We start from the raw sequence: 23,620 nt of genomic DNA, 5'->3' as shown, positions 1-23,620 counted from the left end.
CCAGCCTGGCCCAAACTGTGGATTGGCAAGAAAACAGGTGCCAACCTTGCCAACTATCTACATTTTCAGCATTTTGAATATGTAACTGAGGAATTTAAGGGGTTAAATGCCGTTGGGCCACTGATCTAAGGGTGGAAAAATAAAGAGTAAGGACCCCTCCATAACACCCAACTGTATCCAGCCTGGCCCAAAAAGTGGATTGGCAGGAAAACAAGCGCCAACCTTGCCAACTATATACATTTTCAGCATTTTTAATAAGTAACTGAGGAATTTAAGGGGTTAAATGCCGTTGGGCCACTAATCTAAGGGTGGAAATATAAAGAGTAAGGGCCCCTCCATAATACCCAACTGTATCCAGCCTGGCCCAAACTGTGGATTGGCAGGAAAACAGGTGCCAACCTTGCCAACTATATACATTTTCATCATTTTGAATAAGTAACTGAGGAATTTAAGGGGTTAAATGCCGTTGGGCCACTGTTCTAAAGGTGGAAATATAAAGAGTAAGGGCCCCTCTATGGGTATTATGGAGGGGTCCTTACTCTTTGTATTTCCACCCTTAGATCAGTGGACCAACAGCGTTTAACCGATTATATTCCTCAGTTACTTATTCAAAATGCTGAAAATGTATATAGTTGGCAAGGTTGGCACCTGTTTTCCTGCCAATCCACTGTTTGGGCCAGGCTGGGTACAGTTGGGTATTATGGAGGGGCCCTTACTCTTTCTATTTCCACCCTTAGATCAGGGGCATAACAGCGTTTAACCCCTTAAATTCCTCAGTTACTTATTCAAAATGCTGAAAATGTATATAGTTGGCAAGGTTGGCATCTGTTTTCCTGCCAATCCACTGTTTGGGTCAGGCTGGATACAGTTGGGTATTATGGAGGGGCCCTTACTCTTTATATTTCCACCCTTAGATTAGTGGCCCAACGGCGTTTAACCCCTTAAATTCCTCAGTTACTTATTCAAAATGCTGAAAATGTATATAGTTGGCAAGGTTGGCACCTGTTTTCCTGCAAAATCCACAGTTTGGGCCAGGCTGGATACAGTTGGGTATTATGGAGGGGTCCTTACTCTTTATATTTCCACCCTTAGATCAGTGGCCCAACGGCATTTAACCCCTTAAATTCCTCAGTTACTTATTCAAAATGCTGAAAATGTATATAGTTGGCAAGGTTGGCACCTGTTTTTTTGCCAATCCACAGATTGGGCCAGGCTGGGTACAGTTGGGTGTTATGGAGGGGTCCTTACTCTTTATATTTCTACTCTTAGATCAGTGGCCCAACGGCGTTTAACCCCTTAAATTCCTCAGTTACTTATTCAAAATGCTGAAAATGTATATAGTTGGCAAGGTTGGCACCTGTTTTCTTGCCAATCCACAGTTTGGGCCAGGCTGGGTACAGTTGGGTGTTATGGAGGGTCCTTACTCTTTATATTTCCACCCTTAGATTAGTGGCCCAACAGCGTTTAACCCCTTAAATTCCTCAGTTACTTATTCAAAATGCATATTTTTTCATCCATTTTTCACTATCGTTTTTTTTTGTAAAAACACAAATAATCTAGATTTTTTTTTATTAATCTGATTGTTCACAAATAATATTTAACATTTATGTAGAAAAAAACAGATTTACTGCAGAGGAACAAGAGAAAAAAAGGTTTATTTGTCATAGTAATGTATAAGAAACTGCCGAATAAGAAACCAACTTCAGTGAATAAGAAACCAACTTCAGCCTCGTTGTGAATGAAGCCTTATCAGCAAAGCGTTGTGAATACTTTGACATAGCCTTAATGACACTTTACATTTAAATTTGAGAGGAAAGCTACGTTTAGCTATCTCGGCCATTTTATTTGCTGTCGTCAGGCTCCACCATTACGTATAACAACAGCCCCGTGCGCACGTCTTCCCCTTAGTCAGCCTTACTGTCGTCTGCCACCAGGGGGAGGCCGTGAGGTGGCGCGCCGCTAGTGCTGCAAAATGGCGGACGTGCATCCTTGCTGATATTTCATCATTTCATGGTAAAGTGGAGAGCGGGGGCCACGTTCTGACGAGATGGAAGACGGCGAGAACTCCGCCGAGCTGAGGTGGGTGAAGGGAATCCACGGGGTGGGCTGGTGAGGGAGCAGCTAAGGAATAGGCCTCTGCGACTACAGCGGAGTTTCGGTACCGCATCATGTGAACACGGAGAAGGCTGCAGGCGCTGGTCACTAATAGCATTGGGCCGCAGCTACGTCGGTTCTTCTGTAATGTCATAGTTTCCTTCCTTTCATGGCCGAGCCTGTAGTAACCCTGTGTTATCAGCCATTTCAGTCTGCCTGGCCAGAAACCGCTCTACCTCTCGCGACCTTTCCGGACGTGTGTGAATGATGTATGTAATGACGGGACACATGCGGCTTCGCCTGCACACAATAGAGCACATTACAATGTGAATGGAATCCGATTATCAAGTGCCCGTAGAACAGGACGGGTAGGGCGCGTGTGGTGAAATGCCCGGATGTGGGAATTGGCGGTCGGGCGCTATTGTATTAGATGGTATTGGCGATACTGGGGTGACTGGTGGAGGGCCAGGGTGACTGGTGAGGGGTGGTGGAGGGCCCGGGTGAGTGACGAGCGGCACAGGTGGTGAGTCAGCGCTGTGTTCCGGGTCATGCTCAGACATGCCGCTCTGCACGGATCTAGCCCTGACTTGTCCGCTGCCTCGCTCTTATAGGCGCTCCCGGCTGCTGCTCTTCATAGTGGGGCGCTGCTCCTGACCACAGCACTTTACCTATTCCTATTTATGCCAGGTAAGAGCTGATCTCCTGTGCCTGCTGCTGCCATATGGCGATGACCCTATATTCTCCTCTCTGCTCATCTGTTAAACGTTGTGCTTTGTGTTAGTGCATGTATCAATGTTATCTAATGCCATCAACAACTGAGGTTATAGCTGTATATTATGGGCAGATCTGTAACTTTATATGGCATTTACATATGGCAATCCAGCATTGCTGTATGATCAGGGATGACATGTACATGTCTTTATTCTGATGTGATCTAGAACTGATCAGGGATGACATGTACATGTCTTTATTCTGATGTGATCTAGAACTGATCAGGGATGACATGTACATGTCTTTATACCGATGTGATCTAGAACTGATCAGGGATGACATGTACATGTCTTTATACCGATGTGATCTAGAACTGATCAGGGATGACATGTACATGTCTTTATTCTGATGTGATCTAGAACTGATCAGGGATGACATGTACATGTCTTTTTATTCTGATGTGATCTAGAACTGATCAGGGATGACATGTACATGTCTTTTTATACTGATGTGATCTAGAACTGATCAGGGATGACATGTACATGTCTTTATTCTGATGTGATCTAGAACTGATCAGGGATGACATGTACATGTCTTTTTATTCTGATGTGATCTAGAACTGATCAGGGATGACATGTACATGTCTTTTTATTCTGATGTGATCTAGAACTGATCAGGGATGACATGTACATGTCTTTTTATTCTGATGTGATCTAGAATTGAACAGAGATTAACCTATTTTTTTGTGGGGGGTCTTTCCAGGCAAGCGTGCAATATGGATGTACCCTCATCTCATACAAATTCTCCCATCATAACCACAGATCAAGAGACGCTGGTGAGTGACGTATCACATGGTTGATGTTCTAATCTGAAATAATAAAAATAACTGAAAGCACCTTTAGGTCTCACGCACTCAAACATAACCTTTGGCGGTCCACAAAATACAGATACCGGATATGCGCTTTCCATAATTTTCTCGCTCCCTTCACTAGAACAGCCTATTCTTGTCCACAAAACAGACAGGTATAGGACATATTCAATAATTTTTGGAACTGCCATATGGATGCTGACAGCACATTTTTTGCGGACCCATAGAAATGAAATTGGTCCACATGTGAGCAGCAAAAAATGCAGATCAGACCCAGACCAAATCTACGGTGATGTGCATGAGGCCTTAGGCACCTGGAGGTACAACGTCATTTCTAGATTAGGGTATTATGTATAAAACAACTTCTAAATGTTATCTGAAAGGTGCACCTCCTAAGCAGAACTAGTTTGGCGGTATAAACTCAGACATTTATTAGCCAAAACCTGAGAAGCTAAAGCCAAATTCATTTTGGCATCTGTGCAGCCTGTCAGTGGGTATTCATGGTCTTTTAGGCTGGGTTCAGACCTGAGCGTCTTTGATATGCGCGTTTTTGACACGCGTTTTTTGCAATAGTAAACGCGCGTTTGACGCGCGTTTGTGTGATTGACTGCAGTGTCCTATGGCCACAAACGCGCGTCAAAACGCCCCAAAGAAGCTCAAGAACTTGTTTGAGCGTAGGGCGTTTTTCAGCGCGTTCAAACGCGCTGTAAAACGCTCAAGTGAGAACCAGGGCCATAGGGAAGCATTGGTTTTCATGTGTTGAGCGTTTTACAGCGCGTTTGAACGCGCTGTAAAACGCTCAAGTGTGAACCCAGCCTTAGAGTAACTTGGATTTAAAAAGGATCTGTCATCACAAAATGCAGTGCAATCTGTATGCAGCAGGCTATAGAGCAGGAGGAGCTGAGCAGATGATGCATAGGTTTGTAGAAAAAGATTCAGTAAAACTCGTAATTTATAAATCTCTGCTTTGTCTGACTTCAGATGTACATGGGGGCCGCCTCATCAGTGATTGATAGCATTCTATATGTGTAAATGTATACAGAGATAGATGTACACTGGGGAGGTGTTATCAGTGATTGATAGCATTCTATATGTGTAATGTGTATACATAGATAGCTGTCAGTCACTGCTAGTTGTACATGGGGAGCTGTTATCAGTGATTGATAGCATTCTATATGTGTATACAGAGATAGCTGTCAGACACTGATAGATGTACACTGGGGAGCTGTTATCAGTGATTGATAGCATTCTATATGTGTATACATAGCTGTCAGACACTGCTACCGTAGTTGTACATGGGGAGGTGTTATCAGTGATAGCATTCTATATGTGTGTATATAGATAGCTGTCAGACACTGCTAGTTGTACATGGGGAGGTGTTATCAGTGATTGATAGCATTCTATATGTGTAATGTGTATACAGAGATAGCTCCCCATGTACAACTATCAGTGACTGACAGCTATCTCTGTATACACATTACACATATAGAATGCTATCACTGATAACACCTCCCCATGTACCACTAGCAGTGTCTGACAGCTTTTTATCAGTGATTGATACCATTCTATATGTGTGTATACAGAGATAGCTCTCAGTGACTGATAGTTGTATACAGAGAGGAGGTGTTATCAGTGATAGCATTCTATGTGTGTGTATACAGAGATAGTCTGGTTCATAAATATTGGGACATCAACACAATTCTAACATTTTTGGCTCTATACACCACCACAATGGATTTGAAATGAAACGAACATAATGTGCTTAAACTGCAGACTGTCAGCTTTAATTTGAGGGTATTTACATCCAAATCAGGTGAACGGTGTAGGAATTACAACAGTTTGCATATGTGCCTCCCACTTGTTAGAATTGTCAATGTCCAAATATTTATGGACCTGACTGTAGCTGTCAGTCACTGATCGTTGTACATGGAGGAGGTGTTATCAGTGATTGATAGTAATCTCTGTGTAATGTATATACAAAGATAGCTGTCAGTCACTGATAGTTGTACACAGGGGAGGTGTTATCAGTGATGGCATTCTCTGTGTAAGTGTGTATACAGAGATAGCTGTCAGTCACTGATAGTTGTATACGGGGGAGGTGTTATCAGTGATGGCATTCTCTGTGTAAGTGTGTATACAGAGATAGCTGTCAGTCACTGATAGTTGTATACGGGGGAGGTGTTAACAGTGATGGCATTCTATGTGTAAGTGTGTATACAGAGATAGCTGTCAGTCACTGATAGTTGTATACGGGGGAGGTGTTATCAGTGATGGCATTCTCTGTGTAAGTGTGTATACAGAGATAGCTGTCAGTCACTGATAGTTGTATACGGGGGAGGTGTTAACAGTGATGGCATTCTATGTGTAAGTGTGTATACAGAGATAGCTGTCAGTCACTGATAGTTGTATACGGGGGAGGTGTTATCAGTGATGGCATTCTCTGTGTAAGTGTGTATACACTGTTAGTTGTATACAGAAAGCAGGTGTTATCAGTGATTGATAGTAATCTCTGTGTAAGTGTGTACACCTACACTTCAGTCTTGGCATTGTATGTTCATATGCAACATTTTTCTTTATTTTTAAGGTAAGACCAAATTCTCTTCTGCTAAATCTGTTAAAATCTGGTGGTGCCCAGAATGAAACCTTCACAATGAAAGAGGTAGGTGCAAAAACCCTGATAATAAAATGTATTATGATATGAGTGCGTTTTCCATGATATTCTGTATAATGTATAGTTTATTACCATGTCTTCGTACTTGCGCTATAGGTAATTTACCATCTTGGTCAGTACATTATGGCCAAGCAGTTGTATGACAAGAAGCAACAGCATATTGTCCACTGCTCTAATGATCCTCTTGGAGAACTATTTGGGGTACAGAACTTCTCTGTAAAAGAACCCAGGTAACTGATGTGTTACTAACAATGAATGTTTGAATGCAATTTTCAATAAGGGATTTTTTCAGTCTATAGAATTAAATTGACCCCAATATTATTTTGGGTGTCCTGTTATCTTTCTTCACTAAAATACTTCCTCTACCCTCTTCCACTTAAAGGGTTTATCCCATGACAAATGTAAACATTGAAAATCAGACATCTTATAGCACATGACAATCTCGTCAGAATAAAGCTAGAACCAGCCCTGTACCTCCCATGGATCCAGAGATCTCCCCATTTGTTGCTCTGCTAGATTTACATCAAGCTGACGGCTAAAGGGCAGTGTCTTTTCTGCTGCAGCTAAGGAGGCGTGTCCATGCTCTCCCTATCACAGCTCAGGAGGCAGCTGAAGGATGGAACTGAGCATGTGCGGCCATCTCAGTGAGCAGGTCAAAGAAATAAGAATAACAAACAGGTGGCGCTATACAGATAGTGTATTGAATAACTCAGTGGCTATACTACTTTTTTTTTTTTTTTACATGAAATTACAAAAGTATTCAGATGCAGGTGCTGGTTTGAAAACTCGAATATTTTTCATGGGAAAAGCCCTTTAATAAAATGTTTCTTCTTCTGACTTTTAAATGGGGTTTGAGGAGTTAATAAATTACAAATTGCTAAGTTTTATTTTTTTAATTTTGGAATGGAAACAGAGTTTTTTTTTTTTTTTTTTTTTTTTTGTAAGCTGTATTCTCTTGTATCCTTTAAAGGGGTTCTGAACTTTGTTTAAACTGATGAACGGATCCTCTGGAGCGCCGCTGCCTTCTCAAACAGCTGATCGGCGGGGGTCCCGGGTGTCGGAACCCCGCAGATCAGAAGCTGATGATCTACCCAGAGGATAGATCATCAGTTTAAACAAAGTGCAGAACCCCTTTAATTTCCTCTTGTGCATATTATTCCAACACGTTAAAGGGGTTGTCCAAGTTTGCAGATATTGATGAGCGTTCATCAATATCAGGTCAATGGGGTTGAGCACCTGGCACCCCCTCTGATGAGCTGTTTTGAGTGGCTGCGGCGCTGGATTAAACTATACAGTGTATGGAGCTAGAATAAGACGCTGTGTAGTGGGCTTGCTGGGGTACTGCAGTTCAGCTCCTATTCAAGGGAGTGGGAGCTGAACTGCAGTGCTCCAGAAATGGTGTACAGACCCTTCTGCTTCCGCCCCATACACAGTATAGTTTTCGGTGCGCAACTGGCCGAAACAGCTAATCACCCCCACCGATCTGATATTGATTACCTATCCTGAGGACAACCCCTTTAAGTAATTGCACATCTATATCATGTTGTAATATTATTGGATTGTTTAGGTGGGCACTAAAGGTCGAGTTAATCATCCTATTAGTACAGCAGAAACAACCTGAATAATGGCTCATTGGCCTTAGGTCATATTTAGGTTGCTATATTGTGGCTAAATGTACCCATGCACATTAGACTAAAGTTGATCAAAATGGATGATTTCAACCAAAACTATACAGTGAAATGTAGCCAAACACTTGGCAATTGATGGGAGATGTCTGTTTGGAAAGAAGTTGACTGTGTGAATTTGCCGACGCCTATGGCCCGACCCCCACCACTCACCAGTGGCAACCACATTTGGCTAATGCACATCTGTGGGGGGCTGCTTTGTACAGTGTGTAACAAGTCTAAATATACAGCTCCTAGACTTCAGCCATGTCAGCAAGGCTGTAAATCCACTGTGAAATCTGCATAACTATATGCTGTGGAGGTTTACTTTAAATGATGAAATTAATCTGTGATGTGTAATCGGTGTTTTTTATATTTTGAATGTGTGTGTATATGTATGTGTGTATGTGTATATATGTATGTGTATATGTGTATATATATATATATATATATATATATATATATATATATATATATATATATATATATGACGGAGGATAAAACATTGCACAGGTACCTAGCCACCCTCCTCCATCGTTGCACGATTGACCGTTTTATGGTATTACTGCAAATGGAGCTCTGAACACTGTAGAAAGTCCATCTATATGTAAATTATAATCTTTGTTTCAGGAGACTGTATGCAATGATTTCCAAAAATCTGATAACTACTGATTCAAAAGGTAAAATGTTGTTAAAATAAAAACAGAATATTTAAATATAATAATATTTGACGCTGTTTTAACGCCTTCTAGCCCCAACCTTATGGGATTTCTAATGTGATTCTAAAAATGTCTGACTGGTGAGGGATGCTGTGACAAAGTAATGCCTCAAATGATTTTCTGCGCCAGTGTTGATATCCCCTGCAATGCTGGTGGATGCGCCTAATTTGTGACAAGGCTCAGGCCGCCTCATAAATTTGGTGCATCCTCCGCCAGTCCGTGCTCCTAAATAGAAATCTTAGATTTCTGGCTTCATTGGCGCCAGAAAACTGGTGTAAATGAAGATAAAATCATTATGGTCGCTGTTCATGCCCCTTCCAACCCTTGCCAAGCTCCGCTTTTTGAAAAGTGGTGAGGGTGGCCTAAAAAGTAAGAAATGCAACAATTTTTGTTTGTGACTTCTTAATGCCACTTTTCAGGTGCAAGGGAGAGGATAAATCCCCCCCCCCCTCTGTTTTAGAGCAGAATACATTTCTGTTATTTATGGACTTCGTTGGGATGACCTGAACAGTAGCTACTAGGGGTCGACCGATTATCGGTTTGGCCGATATTGAGGATTTTGACCGTTATCGGTATCTGCATCTATTTTGCCGATATTCTGATAACGTATTGGGAGCACAGAACGCGCTGCTCTCAGCGCTCTCTGTGTTCCCTCCGCAGCACAGGGGAGAAGGAAGCAGTGTCTCCCTCCCCCTGTGCTGCTGCCAATGACAGGAGAGGGCACGAGGGGGGCGGGGCTGTGGCCGCTGCGCCACCAATGAAGATGAGCCTTTCATTCATTCATATACAGGAGGCAGGAGCTGGCTGCAGAATCACATATCCTGCTCCCGACCTCTATGAACTGTAGCTGCGGTCCGTGGTAGTTAACCCCTTAGGTGCCGCGGATCAATGTGCGGTGACATCACATGGCCTAGGAAGAGGCTCACGGACCACTGACTTCTTCTAACAGCTAATGAGCAGTGCTCCTGGGTGTTGCAAGAGCAGTAGCAATTACACTATACCACCTCTACAGGGGAGATGGCACACAAGTACAGTAATTTTGAAGAGGAAGCAGTGCTTGCACAAACACTGCTGCCCCTTGGAACAGCTGACCGGCAGAGGTGCCAGGAGTCACTGCATGGTAGGATTGATCAGATCGGTAGAGCTCTATGTCTGGCTTAATTGGGTTGATCCTGGGGACAGATGGTCTCTAAATAATGCTGTCAAAGGCAAACTGTGTGAGAATCCAGGTACAGATTACTCTAAGCCCTTAAAGAGGACATTTCACCTCGAAAAACATTGTGAACTAAGTATCCTGACATATACAGCGGCACCCGGGGATCTCACTGCACTTACTATTATCCCTGGGCGCCGCTCCGTTCTCCCGTTAAGTCCTCCGGTATCTTCGCTCAGTAAGTTATAGTAGGCGGAGACTGCCCTTGTTCTGCTGGGCGTCTCCTCCTCCTAGGCTGTAGCGCTGGCCAATCACAGCCTGGGAGGTTTTTTTCTTCCAAGCTGTGAGCTGTGCGCTGCGATTGGCCAGCGCTACAGCCTAGGACAGTGATGGCAAACCTTTTAGAGACCGAGTGCCCAAACTGCAACCCAAAACCCACATATTTATACAATGTAACCTGAATACTACAGTCCAATAGTATATCTTCCATGAACGATATCACTTACCTATAATAGCCTGCCTACATTCAGTGCGCTGCCTGTGCTTCCTACGCTGATGAATGGCAGGAAAAGTCTAAGGCATATTGGTACACCATAGACTTTTTCTTGGGTGCAGGTGCCCACAGAGAGGGCTCTGAGTGCCACCTCCGGCACCCGTGCCATAGGTTCGCCACCACTGGCCTAGGAGGAGGAGACGCCCAGCAGAACAAGGGCAGACTCCGCCTACTATAACCAAGTTTTCGAACATACCGGAGGACATGATGGGAGAACGGAGCGGCGCCCAGGGATAATAGTAAGTGCAGTGAGATCCCTGGGCGCCGCTGTATATGTCAGGATACTTAGTTCACAATGTTTTTCGAGGTGAAAGGTCCTCTTTAAGATCAAAATGATGCCAATCACTACATAAATATTTAATCCATCATAACTGGGACTTTTTTTGTCTGTCTGTGCAGGGACATACAAATTGACGTTTAGTCATCTATTATATTTCTGTATTAGTTTTGATTGTGTATTTCCGTGTGTGCACTTTTTCAGTATGATACTCATGTATCACAGTGACCACTGCCTAATTAAATGTTTTCTTGTAGACTGTTTAGAAACTTTTGAGAAAGACGCGAGTTGTTGTTTTTCACAAGACGAGAGTGCTGCACAGGTAAGACTTTTCCTATAAATGATTATTTCTTAGTGATTTCAGTAAAATGGGGAGCTTGGAATGACGTATTCTTCTTTTTTTTTTTTTTTTTTTTAGAATTCGGCTGAGGAAGTACAAGAGAAGATAACCCCCTCTGCATCATCCCCCAAGAAAGCCCACAGTGAATCTGGTAATTGGCTTTGTATTAAACGTATGGGTATGGCACCAGTGGCAGTGCACTACAGAGGTGTGCTATTTCAACATTTGCTTGTTGAGTATTTTATTGTATTTTTTTTACTTTGCTTAGAAGAAAGTTCTTCAAATGGTCAACCATCAGAGCCTCAGAGAAAGAGACATAAGTCAGACAGTATTTCTTTAACCTTTGATGAGAGCCTTTCGTGGTGGGTGATAAGTGGCTTAAACTGTGATAGAAATAGCAGTGACTCTACAGACACCTCTTCTAATGCAGTAAGTAAGGCTACTAGATGACAATATTCTGACCACAGAAATTAATAACGTCCAGTCAGGCCACATGAGCATAATGGACGAATTATACAGCAGATAATATTAGTAGTTTATTTTATTTTTATTTTGTAATATGGAATATAGAATGTACTATTACTGGAGAAAATATTTCATTCCATATAGTTAAACAGTTGGAAAAGGGTGATGCTTCATTCACATGAATGTAAATTAACGTGGTTATGCCATGATTGATGCAAAAAAATGAAAACCAGACTTCATATAATACATGGCTAACAAAGCTAGAACCAGCCCTTTCTAACAAAGCTAGAACCAGCCCTGTACCTCATGGGACTAGAGATATCCCCATTCATTGCTCCTATTGCTCTTCTATATTGGAAACATAGGTGTGTCCTTTTTCAGGGGGCTCGTTCTGTAACCGCTGCAGCTTCTCACAGAAGATATAGCTGGTGGCTTTTAAAGATTTAAATTGAGTGTGTGCGACCACCTCAGTAGGTGGACATGCACCTTCTATACAGCTTAAACACCAGAGGGTGCCATTATAATGGAATAAAGAGAATATCTCACAACTGGAGCATTTTTGTAACAGAAAGTAAATGACAAATGTAACACATTTTTTTTATGCTGAATTATATTAACCCTTTGAGCGGTTTTTTTCTTTTCGTTTTTTTCACTCCCTGATTTTTAGGGACCATAACATTTTTAATCTTTCGCTCACAATAGCCAAATGAGGGGTTGTTTTTTGCGGGACAAGTTGCACTTTCGAATTTGATTATACACTATGTAGTGGGAAGCTGGAAAGAAATTCCAAATAGGGTGAAACTGGAGTAAAAAAAAAAAAATTCTGCAACAGATACCACATATGTATAGTTTTTCTTGAGTTTTAATACAAAAAAAAAAAAACGTAAATTTTTTTTTTTTGGTGCCCATATTCTGACCCCTATAACTAGTTATGTGTTTTGCGGGGCAATCTACACTTTTCATTATTACCATTTTGGGGTGTGTGACTTTTTGATCACTTTTTTCCCATTTGCTGTACAGGCAAAGCCCATGATGGTTTTTTTAATGCTTATTTTCATTTTGGGAAACTGAGCGTGATTTGAATTTTCATACTTAAAAAAAATATGTATATATAATATATATATTTAATTTTTTTATTTCAATTTTCACACTTTTTTTTATTTTTTTTTTATTTTTTTTATTATTCCCTTAGGGACCTATCTCAAGCAATCATCAGATTGATTTTCTCATAGACTCCAATGCATTAGCATTGGAGTCTGTTTGAAATACACTGTATTCCTATAGAGCCCTGCAGTGCAGAGAGTGAAATCTGCTGCAGATCCGCCACAAAATCTGCATTTAACTGATAGGGACTTGCCTCGAATTTCACGGAGGGTCCATATACGCTGAATGTGTCATCCTTAGAAACCAGGATGTTTAGCTCACAGAGGATTAGCTGGATTGTATCCGTAATTGTAGTAGATTAATACAAATTATTCCCACTTCTCAGCTGAAAACAGGACTAATATATTACCCTTTATCCTCTGGAATACTTTCATTCTCTGAGTGCTAACAGCTCTTGGAAATGGTAACAAATTTCACTTATCTTAGATGGATACGTTTCCATTATACAGGGTGGGCCATTTATATGGATACACCTTAATAAAATGGGAATGGTTGGTGATATCTTCCTGTTTGTGGCACATTAGTATATGTGAGGGGGGAAACTTTTCAAGATGGGTGGTGACCATGGCAGCCATTTTGAAGTCGGCCATTTTGAATCCATCTTTTGTTTTTTCAATAGGAAGAGGGTCATGTGACACATCAAACTTATTGGGAATTTCACAAGAAAAACAATGGTGTGCTTGGTTTTAACGTAACTTTATTCTTTCATGAGTTATTTACAAGTTTCTGGCCACTTATAAAATGTGTTCAATGTGCTGCCCATTGTGTTGGATTGTCAGTGCAACCCTCTTCTCCCACTCTTCACACACTGATAGCAACACCGCAGGAGAAATGCCTAGCACAGGCTTCCAGTATCCGTAGGCTGTGAAGATACGAGATGTGCAGCACCTGAAACTACGGATACTGGAAGCCTGTGCTAGGCATTTCTCCTGCGGTGTTGCTATCAGTGTGTGAAGAGTGGGAGAAGAGGGTTGCATTGACAATCCAACACAATGGGCAGCACATTGAACACATTTTATAAGTGGCCAGAAACTTGTAAATAACTCATGAAAGAATAAAGTTACGTTAAAACCAAGCACACCATTGTTTTTCTTGTGAAATTCCCAATAAGTTTAATGTGTCACATGACCCTCTTCCTATTGAAAAAACAAAAGTTGGATTCAAAATGGCTGCCATGGTCACCACCCATCTTGAAAAGTTTTCCCCCTCACATATACTAATGTGCCACAAACAGGAAGATAATATCACCAACCATTCCCATTTTATTAAGGTGTATCCATATAAATGGCCCACCCTGTACAATGATTAAGACTTATTGGCATAAACCAAAGAATCTATTAGGCGTTGAAGCGACTGCAAAAATGTTAGAACTGAAGCACCACCTTAGAGCAACTTCAAAAATTTATAAACCCTTTCGCTTCCAGCGCTGTACATGTATGGAGGTGAAGCGATAGGCAAACATGGCGCGCGCTCGCACGTGCAGCAGACGTCATGGCCGGCAGGTCTCTGCTGTTTTAATTAAAGGCTTTAGATGCCATGATCAAGTGAGATCACCGCACCTAAATGCGCAAAAACCCGTAAGCTCATGCTTCCGAGGGCGTTACCGGCGTCCTCTGTGGCTAATGGGGATGCTGGTAATTGATTTGAATGGGCTCAGCCTCCCTAAAGAGGCTGAGAACATTCAACGTGCAATTCTTATTTTGGCCACCAGATGACAAGCCAACATAAGAAATGAGCAATTCTCAATAATAAGTCCAGTTTAAAAATACATGATTGTTCAAAATTAAAAACTAAAAAGTAGATTTTGTAGTCTCATATATGAGATTCAAAATCATTACAAAAAAAAACTTAAAAATATATATAAAAAAATAAGTTTAAATCTCCCCTCCTTTCCGTATAATAAAAATATAAATACCTATATAACAAAAAAATATAAACATGATAGTTATCACCGTGACCTAAAACGCCTGAACTATTAAAATATAAAAATATTTTTCCAATACGGTGAATTGCGTAACGAAAAAAGGGTCAAAATGGCCAATTTGCCATTTTTTCATTGCTTCTCTTACCCAAAAAAATGTCAATAAAATATGATCAAAAAGTCACACACACTCCAAAATGGTGGCATTAGAAAGTACAACTTTTCCCGCAAAAAATAAGCCCTCATCGAGCTATGTGAACGGAAATATTAAAAAAGTTTATGGCTCAAGGAAGATAGGGAAGGAAACAAAACACTAGTATCCTAAGGGTTAAGAGCAGCGGGAGATCTGTCAGTCATGCCAAGCCGTGGAGCCATCTAGTGGACACTTATCCCTGTCCCCAGCATTTTAGAGTAAAGCATAGTTATTTGTGTTACCCTGCCAGGATGTCATGCTGCCCTTTGGTTAGGACAGCACAAAACTGATGACAGGTGCCCTTGGATGGCATAGTAGTAAGTCTTAGGCCTCCTGCACACGGCCGTATTTTTTTCCAGTTTACTGGCTGTTTTTTGCGTTCCGTATACGGAACCATTCATTTCAATGGTTCCGCAAAAAAAAACGGAATATACTCCGTATGCATTCCGTTTCCGTATTTCCGTTTTTCCGTTCTGTTTTAACATAGAACATGTCCTATTATTGCCCGCAAATCACGTTCCTTGGCTCCATTCAAGTCAATGGGTCCGCAAAAAAACGGAACACATACGGAAATGCATCCGTATGTCTTCCGTTTCCCAACCATCTATGGAAAAGGTTATGCCCAGCCCAATTTTATCTATGTAATTACTGTATACTGTATATGCCATATGGAAAAACGGAAACCCAACGGAAACAAACAACGGATCCGTGAAAAACTGACCGCAAAACACTGAAAAAGCCATACAGTCGTGTGCAATAGGCCTAAATCATATTGGATCTTTTTTTTCCTGTTCCCTTTAGGACCATGAGGCATGCTCTGGAAGTGAGGACTCAGATTGGTTGGATCCAGATTCTGTTTCTGATCAGTTCAGTGTTGAGTTTGAGGTTGAGTCTGTATATTCAGAAGATTATAGCCCTAGTGGAGGTGAAGAAAGTCTCACAGATGATGACATGGATGATGAGGTAAGACAGACTTATAACCATGGATATCAGCGGCACTTTTAGTATTTTATACATGCAGAATCTAGCTGTCTCATGCCTGTGTATCACCTGTCTAATTCAGGCTCAGGATAGGAGACAGGCATGTGTTTTTTGAGCAATAAAGAGCTTTTCCCATCTCAGACATTGATGGCATTTTGCTAGGATATGCCATCAATGTTGGGTAGGTGCAGGTCTCACCTCTGGGACTGCTACTATCTCCAGAATGGGCCACCAAAAGTGAAAGGGATCACATGCCACACTCTGTTTGCCGCTGTGGAAGTTCCGAAAATATCCGTGGGCTGGCTCTGCTATTTCCATCAGTCCCATTGCAGTGGATGGACAGGAGGCCGTGCATGCACAGTGTGCTCTTCATTCACCGTTATAGGACTTCTGAATGGGAGAGCACACCGTACATGTGCGGTACTCTCTCCTTCATTTCGGGGGGCCCCGTTCTAGAGATAAGAGCAGGTCCCACCTATGTGGCCTGCTCCTATCTGACATTGATGCCTAGTCTTCCAGACGTCTGTTTTGGTAAATGTGTGTCTTCCCCATAAAATAACAGTTCTGAAGCATCTATTATTACCAGTCAGAATTGGGCCATTTCCTCCTGGTAATGTATGAATAAACTGACAACTGGCTGTTACTATTACTATGTCAGGGGACATGCCTCAATTTTGGCATTGTCAGCACTAGTTGAAAAGTGTTAGACTGTGGCCAGCTGGTAACACCCAGTTGTCATAGCAGATGAACAGCACAACACAGAGTTGGGGTTCGTTCACACAAATGTATTTTGGGTTCCGTATACCGGCCGTTTTCTGCGTTCCATATATGGAACCATTCATTTCAATGGGTCTGCAAAAGATGCGGACAGCACTCTGTGTGCTGTCCTCATCTGTTGCTCCGTTCCGTGGCCCCATAAAAATTGAGTCCTGTCCTATTCTTGTCCGTTTTGCAGACAAGAATAGGCATTTCTATAATGGGCCTCCTGTTCCGTTCCACAAATTGCGGAAAGCACACAGACGGTATCTGTTTTTTGCGGATCTGCAAAAAATGGCACGGCCGTGTGAACGAGCCCTTATAGGAATAGATGCTCCGGAGTTATTATTTTATGAAGAATACAAGTAGTTACTAAAGCAGACATGTCAGGAGAGGTGACAGATCCTCTCAGTCATTCAGGTCCTTTATTGTAACATTTGACACTTGCCACACAGTACCTATACCCTTAGCATACTAAGTAATATTCCCTACTTACATGTAGAAGTCTCTTTAGGCAAAAGTAGCATTGCTGTGGATTCGTAGCCATATGATTTCTTGAAGCATTTCTAGGAATTTCCTTGTAATATATGTTTAAGGCATTGTGATTTTGAGTATCTTTCTGTTTTGGAACCATATTTAGTTGATTTTAGTAATTTTTGTAAGTGATGTCTGTAAGTCTATATGCCTTTTATTGCAGTATTTCCCTCTCTTGCTTCTTTAGGATGCTGTAAGCCTGGTCTGTTTTAGATTTTTGGCTTCTGAAGATGATCAGAAACTTCTGACCTCACTGAAATGCATTTCAGCCGTGCATTTCAGTGAGTGGCCATCACTCTTAAGTGTTTCTTATCATTGCCATCTGATCAGATGTGGGTGGGAAAGCAGTGAGGCCTGTCTCTTCCCACACACACCCTGAGCTCACAGATTGCCAGCAACAGCTTCCAATGTAGAGGACTAAGCGTTGTCTGCAAGGTATGAAAATGGAAAACATCTCTGTCGTTAGATATGGAAGCAAAATTGTCGACTTGAATCGGTTGCTTTGGTTTAGAAAAACCCTCAGTTTTGTTGGTGGGTGTATTTTGTTATGATCACTAACCCCTTAACCCACGATGATGTACCTATATATAATGATTGTTATGCGCACTCAGATTCTGATCCAAGTCATTTAACCTCTCAAATATCGCTCTCAATAGCGACCGTGTCATCTGTGGGGTTAAACAGAGGGAGGAGGCGCTCTCTGCCCTCCGATCCAAGCCCCTGCAGTCAGATTATGGGGCTCCAGTTGTTTGCCATAATAGGCCAGTGCCTTCTGAAGGTTCCCAGGCCTGTCATAGGCTACCTGCACACGGATGCGGGTTTTCTTGCAGAAATTCCACACTAATATGCACGTGTAATTCTGTGCGTTTTTGCACCACATCTGCATCAAAATCCGCATGTGTTACTTGAATATTTAGTTGAGGATTTGAAGTGATTTTGCTGCAGATTTTACCCTTCCATTGAAAAGTGCAAGATCCATAGAAACAAGCACCCTAAGAAAAAAGCAAAGTGTGCATGAGATTTGTCTAATCTCATACACTTTGCTAGTACTGTATTAGGCCTCCTGCACACGAACGTGTGCACCCTGTGGCCGTATTGCAGACCGTATTTGCGGATCCGCTATACACTGATGCCGTTCCGTGGGCATTCCGCATCACGGATGTGGACCCATTCACTTCAATGGGTCCAGAGATCAGGAACGGAAGCACTACGGAGTGTTTCCGTGGTGTTTCATCCCGTACTTCCGTTCTGCAAAAAGATAGGACATGTTCTATCTTTTTGCGGAACGGGGGGATCGCGGACCCATTAAAGTGAATGGGTCCGCGATCCGCTGCGGCTGCCCCATGGTTCGTGTGCAGGAGGCCTTAAATTGCGGTTTTTCCAATTAATACACAACGTGTGTAGGTAGCCATAGCAAGCTGCCTTAAAAGCCATAACTAAGGCACAGCCTGATAGGCAACCAGTTAAAATCCCATAGACTGCAATACAATTCTGTTGCAGTTTGTGGGACAAGCAATCAGACGATTGCATGTACAATTCCATAACTACAGTAAATAAAATTACATTTTAAAAAAATGTAACTAAAATCCTCCCCTTTCCCAATTTTACATATAAAAATAAACTACAGTAAATATAAACAATATAAAATACATAATTATCTCCACGTCCATAAAATGTCTGAACTATTAAAATATAACAATATTTCTCATGTGCAGTGATTGCCATAATGGGGGAGAAAACAACCTTAATTATTATATTTTTTTTTTTCCCATGTTGCCCCCCCCCCATCCCCCTAAAAATTGTGAATAAAAAGTGACCAAAAACTTTATGTACCCCAAAACGGTACCAATAAAGAATACAGGTCAGCCCGCAAAAATTAGTCCTTACACAGCTTTGTAGATGCAAAAAATAAGCCCTCATATGGATGTGTGAATGGAAAATGTTTTGACAGTTGGAAGGTAGAAATTGGGGAAAAAAGCCAAATTGTCCCTTTCCTTAAGGTGCTAATGAATATGTATTTGGGTATGCAGCTGTACAATACAACCGTCTCTACTGTTCCATAATCCTGATTGTATTGTTATGTTAGCCTTTATGATTATTGTGCATGGCTCCATAAAGTACTTATTCTGAGGTCTGTATAATGTTGTTTTGTCTGTTGTAATGTAGAGATTATTTTTATTTATTTTTTCACCCCCCCCCACCCATTTAATGAGTTTATTATAATAGCTTTATAGTATATTACATAGTTTATTTTGGACTCTGAAGTCTAGTGTGTAGTGTTTAAATGCTGGAACTGTGCTGGGCAATGATTTGGAGTGATACCTCATTAATTACTTGCATAGGCAAATAAAGAGGACATGTCACAGAAATACAGCAACCCTTTCCATTTGAGCAAAGCAAGTTGGGAGATTTTCGACTAGCTGTCAGATGCATTACTGGTTGGTTATGTAACATCATCACTGGCCGATGGTACTTTGAAGAGGTTATCCACTTATTTAAACTTGATGGCCTATCCTTAGGATACACCATCAGTATTCGTGCACCTACAGTGCAGAGAGTGAAGACACCCCCATACATATTAGATGACCAACCCGCTCTTTGTAAAATTGTGTATTGGCTTACAGAATGCTACACTAGGACGTTCTTTCATCACCTAAATTATGTCCATGCCGAAAAGGGAAAAAACACACCAAGACTATCAAGCCATTAGCTGGACCTGTCGCAATGAAAATGCAGTCTGCAGGCAGCATGTTACAAAGCAGGAGGAACTGAGCAGATTGATGTATAGTTTTTATGGATCGACCGATTATTGGTTTTACCGATATTATCAGCCGATATTCTGGCTTTTGAACGTTATCGGCATCTATTTTGCCGATATTCCGATAACGTATCGGGAACAAGGATCGTACTGCTGACAGCGCTCTCCGTGTTCCCTCAGCAGCACAGGGGAGAAGAAAGCAGTGTCTCCCTCCCCCTGTGCTGCTGCTGCCACCAATGTGAGGAGGGAGGACAAGAGAAGGGGAGAGGCCACTGCGCCACCAATAAAGATACCTCTCTCATTAATTCATATACAGGAGACGGGAGCTGGCTGCAGAATCACATAGCCAGCTCCCGACCTCTGACAAGTAGCTGCAATCTGCGGTAGTTAACCCCTCAGGTGCCGCGGATCGCAGCTAACGCTCATGGAGCCGGCTATGTGATTCTGCAGCCAGCTCCCCCCTCCTGTATATGAATGAATGAGAGGGTTATCTTCATTGGTGGCGCAGTGCGCCCCACCCAAGCCCAGTATTAAAACATTGGTGGCGCAGTGCGCCCCCTCTACCCCCAACCCCAGTATTAAAGACATTGGTGGCGCAGTGCGCCCCCCCGCCCAAGCCTCCCAGTATTAATCATTGGTGGCAGTGGCCACAGGGTCCCCTCCTCCTCAGTGGTAGTTCTGATCGGAGCCCCAGCAGTGTAAGCCTGGGGCTCCGATAGGTTACCATGGCAGCCAGGACGCTATTGAAGCCCTGGCTGCCATGGTAAGCTCCATGCTGCTGTGTGCACAAAGCACAGGACAGCAGGGAGAGTGTGAAGTCCTATTCACCCTGATAGAGATATATCAGGGTGAATAGGACAAGGGTTCTAGTCCCTAAGGGGGCTAATGGTTAAAAAAAAAAAAAAAGAAAAACACACACACACTAAAATATTAATTATAAATGAAAAAGAAAGATTTACAAGAAAAAAAACTACACGTTAACAATAAACATGTTCATTTTCATCAGATTTGTGTAGGATTTTTTTTTTTTTCAAAAATGAAAATTCACAGAATATCAGTATAAATTATCGGCTATCGGCCTGAAAGTTCATAGATTATCAGTATCGGCCCTAAAAAATCAATATCGGTCGATCCCTAATAGTTTTACAGGAAAAATTCAGCAAAACATGTAATTTATACCTAAAAATCTCTGCTCTGTGAGCTCAGTAGACATGTGGGTCATCTATAGAAAGCTGTCAGTCACTGATAAGACAGCCCACTTTGCATTCCATGATGACAGGGCAATTTATATTTTCTATTAACTCCTTCTACCCCGGGCCAGTTTTCGCCCTTCTGCCCAGGCTATTTTTTTGCAAATCTGACATGTCACTTTGTGTTAATAGCTTTGGAATACTTTTATTTATCTAAGCCATTCTGAGATTGTACTTCATGATAGTCATAAATTTGAAACAATATCTTTCACCTTTATTTATGAAAAAATCCCAAATTTACCAAATATTTTGAAAAATTCGCAGAAAGTGATACCTCATAAAATATTTATTACTTAACATTCCCCATATGTCTACTTTATGTTGGCATTTTGTAAATGTCATTTTATTTCTTTAGGACAGCGGTGGGGAACCATTTTGCTGCCAAGGGCCATTTGGATATTTGTAACATCATTCGGGGGCCATACAAAATTCTCAATAAAAATTTTTTACTGCTGTATTTGGTCAAACATATAATTGACTTAGGGATAAGTTACAGAAATTGCACTTCAATTAAAATAATCTAGAGGGCTGTATTTTTGCAGCACAAAATAGCGCCTGCACTATATATATACAGTATATTACATACAATACAGGCGCCATATTGACCACACATAGCAGTCTAATTTTTAAGTTCAGAATGTTACTTATTTGACATTAATGGCAGGAAGCTAAACCCAGGGGGTCCAGAGAGGGGTTCACCCAGCTTTCATTCTCCCTGCCTCTTTCTTCGCAACTGTCCCTGCCTTTGTCCCTTTCTCAGCAAAATATCTGCCCCCACCTCCATCAGCCTGAAATCAGCCTCCTATCAGACCCCCCAGGCCTACATCAGCCTCAGATCAGACTCCCATCAGACCTCTAAGCCTCAGATTAGACCCCAATCAGACCCTTCCTAGCTTCAGATCAGACTCCCATCAGACCCCCAGCCTCAGACCAGACCCGGATCAGACGCCCAGCCTCAGATCAGCCCCCATCAGACCCCCCAGGGTCAGATCAGCCCCTATAAGACCCCCCAGCCTCAGATCAGACCTTCATAATACCCTCCCTAGCCTCAGATCAGCCCCCATCAGACCCTCCCCAGCCTCAGATCAGCCCCCATCAGCCCCCCTAGTCTCAGATCAGACCCCTATCAAACCCTAGCCTCAGATCAGACACCCCCAGCCTCAGATCAGACCCTCCCAAGCCTCAGATCAGACCCCCATCAGACCCTCCCCACCCTCCTTTAGCCTCAGATCAGCCCCAATCAGACATCAGATCAGATACTGTATTTAAGATAAACAAATAAACTTACCTCTCCAGCTCCGTACGGCGCTGCCTCTTGGCAGATTCACTTACCCTCCCTGTTCTTCTTCCTGCCGCACTATATTGTCACCTCACACCGCACAGCGTCAGGTCATAGTGCACGTCTACGTGCACTGCGTCCTGACGCTGGATGTGTCAGGACACAGTGTGGGGCTGAAAGAAGACCAGGGAAGGTGAGGACAGCCAGTGCAGTGCTGTTCTCACCTTCCTGTGCCTCCCGTATGCTAATGACCGCTTCCATAATGGAAGGGGTCATAAGCATTTTCACATTATGTTCTGGCAGGGGGCCGGGGGCCAAATGAAATGATACCGTGGGCCGCATACGGCCCTCGGGCCGGAGGTTCCCCACCCCTGCTTTAGGACGTTAGAAGGCTTAAAATTTAAAAAAATATTTCCAAAACCCACTTTTTAAGGACCAGTTCAGTTCTAAAGTTACTTTGTGGGGTTTACATAGTGGAAACCCCCCCTCCTCCCCCTCCATAAATGACCCCATTGTAGAAACTACACTCCTCAAGTTACTCAAAACTGTTTGTTAACCCTTTGTGTTCCACAAGAATTAAAGGAAAATGGAGATGAAATTTCTAAATTTCACTTTTTTGGCAGATTTTCCATTTTAATCTATTGTTTTCTTTAACACATCGAGGGTTAACAGCCAAACAAAACTCAATATTTATTACCCTGATTCTGCGGTTTACAGAAGCACCCCACATGTGGTCGTAAACTGCTGTACAGGCACACGGCAGGGCGCAGAAGAAAAACGCCATATGGTTTTTGGAAAGCAGATTTTGCTGGACTGGTTTTTAGATGCCATGTCCCATTTGAAGCCCCCCTGATGCACCCTTACAGTAGAAACAATTAAAAAAAAGTAACCCCATTTTGGAAACTATGGGATAAGGTTCCAGTTTTATTGGTATTATTTTGGGGTACATATAATTTTTAATTGCTTTTTGTTACGTTTTTTGTGAGGCAAGGTAACCAAAAAATGGCTGTTTTGGCACAGTTTTAATTTATTTCTACAGCGTTCACGTGAGGGGTTAGTTCATGTGACATTTTTATAGAGCAGATTGTTACGGATGTGGCAATACCTAATATGTATACTTTTTCTTATTTAAGTTTTACACTAATAGCATTTTGAAACAAAAAAATTATGTTTTAGTGCCTCCATGTTCTGAGAGCTATATATTTTTTTTTTTTTAGCGATTTTTCTTATGTAGGGTCTCATTTTTTGCGGGATGAGGTGACTTTTATT

The 23,620-nt window shown here is 42.0% G+C and overlaps 1 protein-coding gene across 1 annotated transcript in view; it reads left to right on the top strand.

The window, feature by feature from the left end:
• Positions 1-1,921: 1,921 nt before the first annotated feature.
• The window catches only part of MDM2 (MDM2 proto-oncogene), a 36,861-nt gene continuing 15,162 nt past the window's right edge, over positions 1,922-23,620 (top strand). The window contains 9 exon segments of the mRNA XM_040409761.1: positions 1,922-2,079; positions 3,568-3,640; positions 6,258-6,332; positions 6,441-6,574; positions 8,639-8,688; positions 10,968-11,032; positions 11,129-11,201; positions 11,319-11,479; positions 15,595-15,756. Coding sequence (XP_040265695.1) covers positions 2,048-2,079; positions 3,568-3,640; positions 6,258-6,332; positions 6,441-6,574; positions 8,639-8,688; positions 10,968-11,032; positions 11,129-11,201; positions 11,319-11,479; positions 15,595-15,756 — 825 coding nt within the window. The 5' untranslated portion in view covers positions 1,922-2,047.

The sequence above is a fragment of the Bufo bufo genome, chromosome 1 (assembly GCF_905171765.1).
Source record: "Bufo bufo chromosome 1, aBufBuf1.1, whole genome shotgun sequence".
Taxonomy (NCBI): domain Eukaryota; kingdom Metazoa; phylum Chordata; class Amphibia; order Anura; family Bufonidae; genus Bufo; species Bufo bufo.
This window is presented reverse-complemented; position numbering and strand designations above follow the sequence as displayed.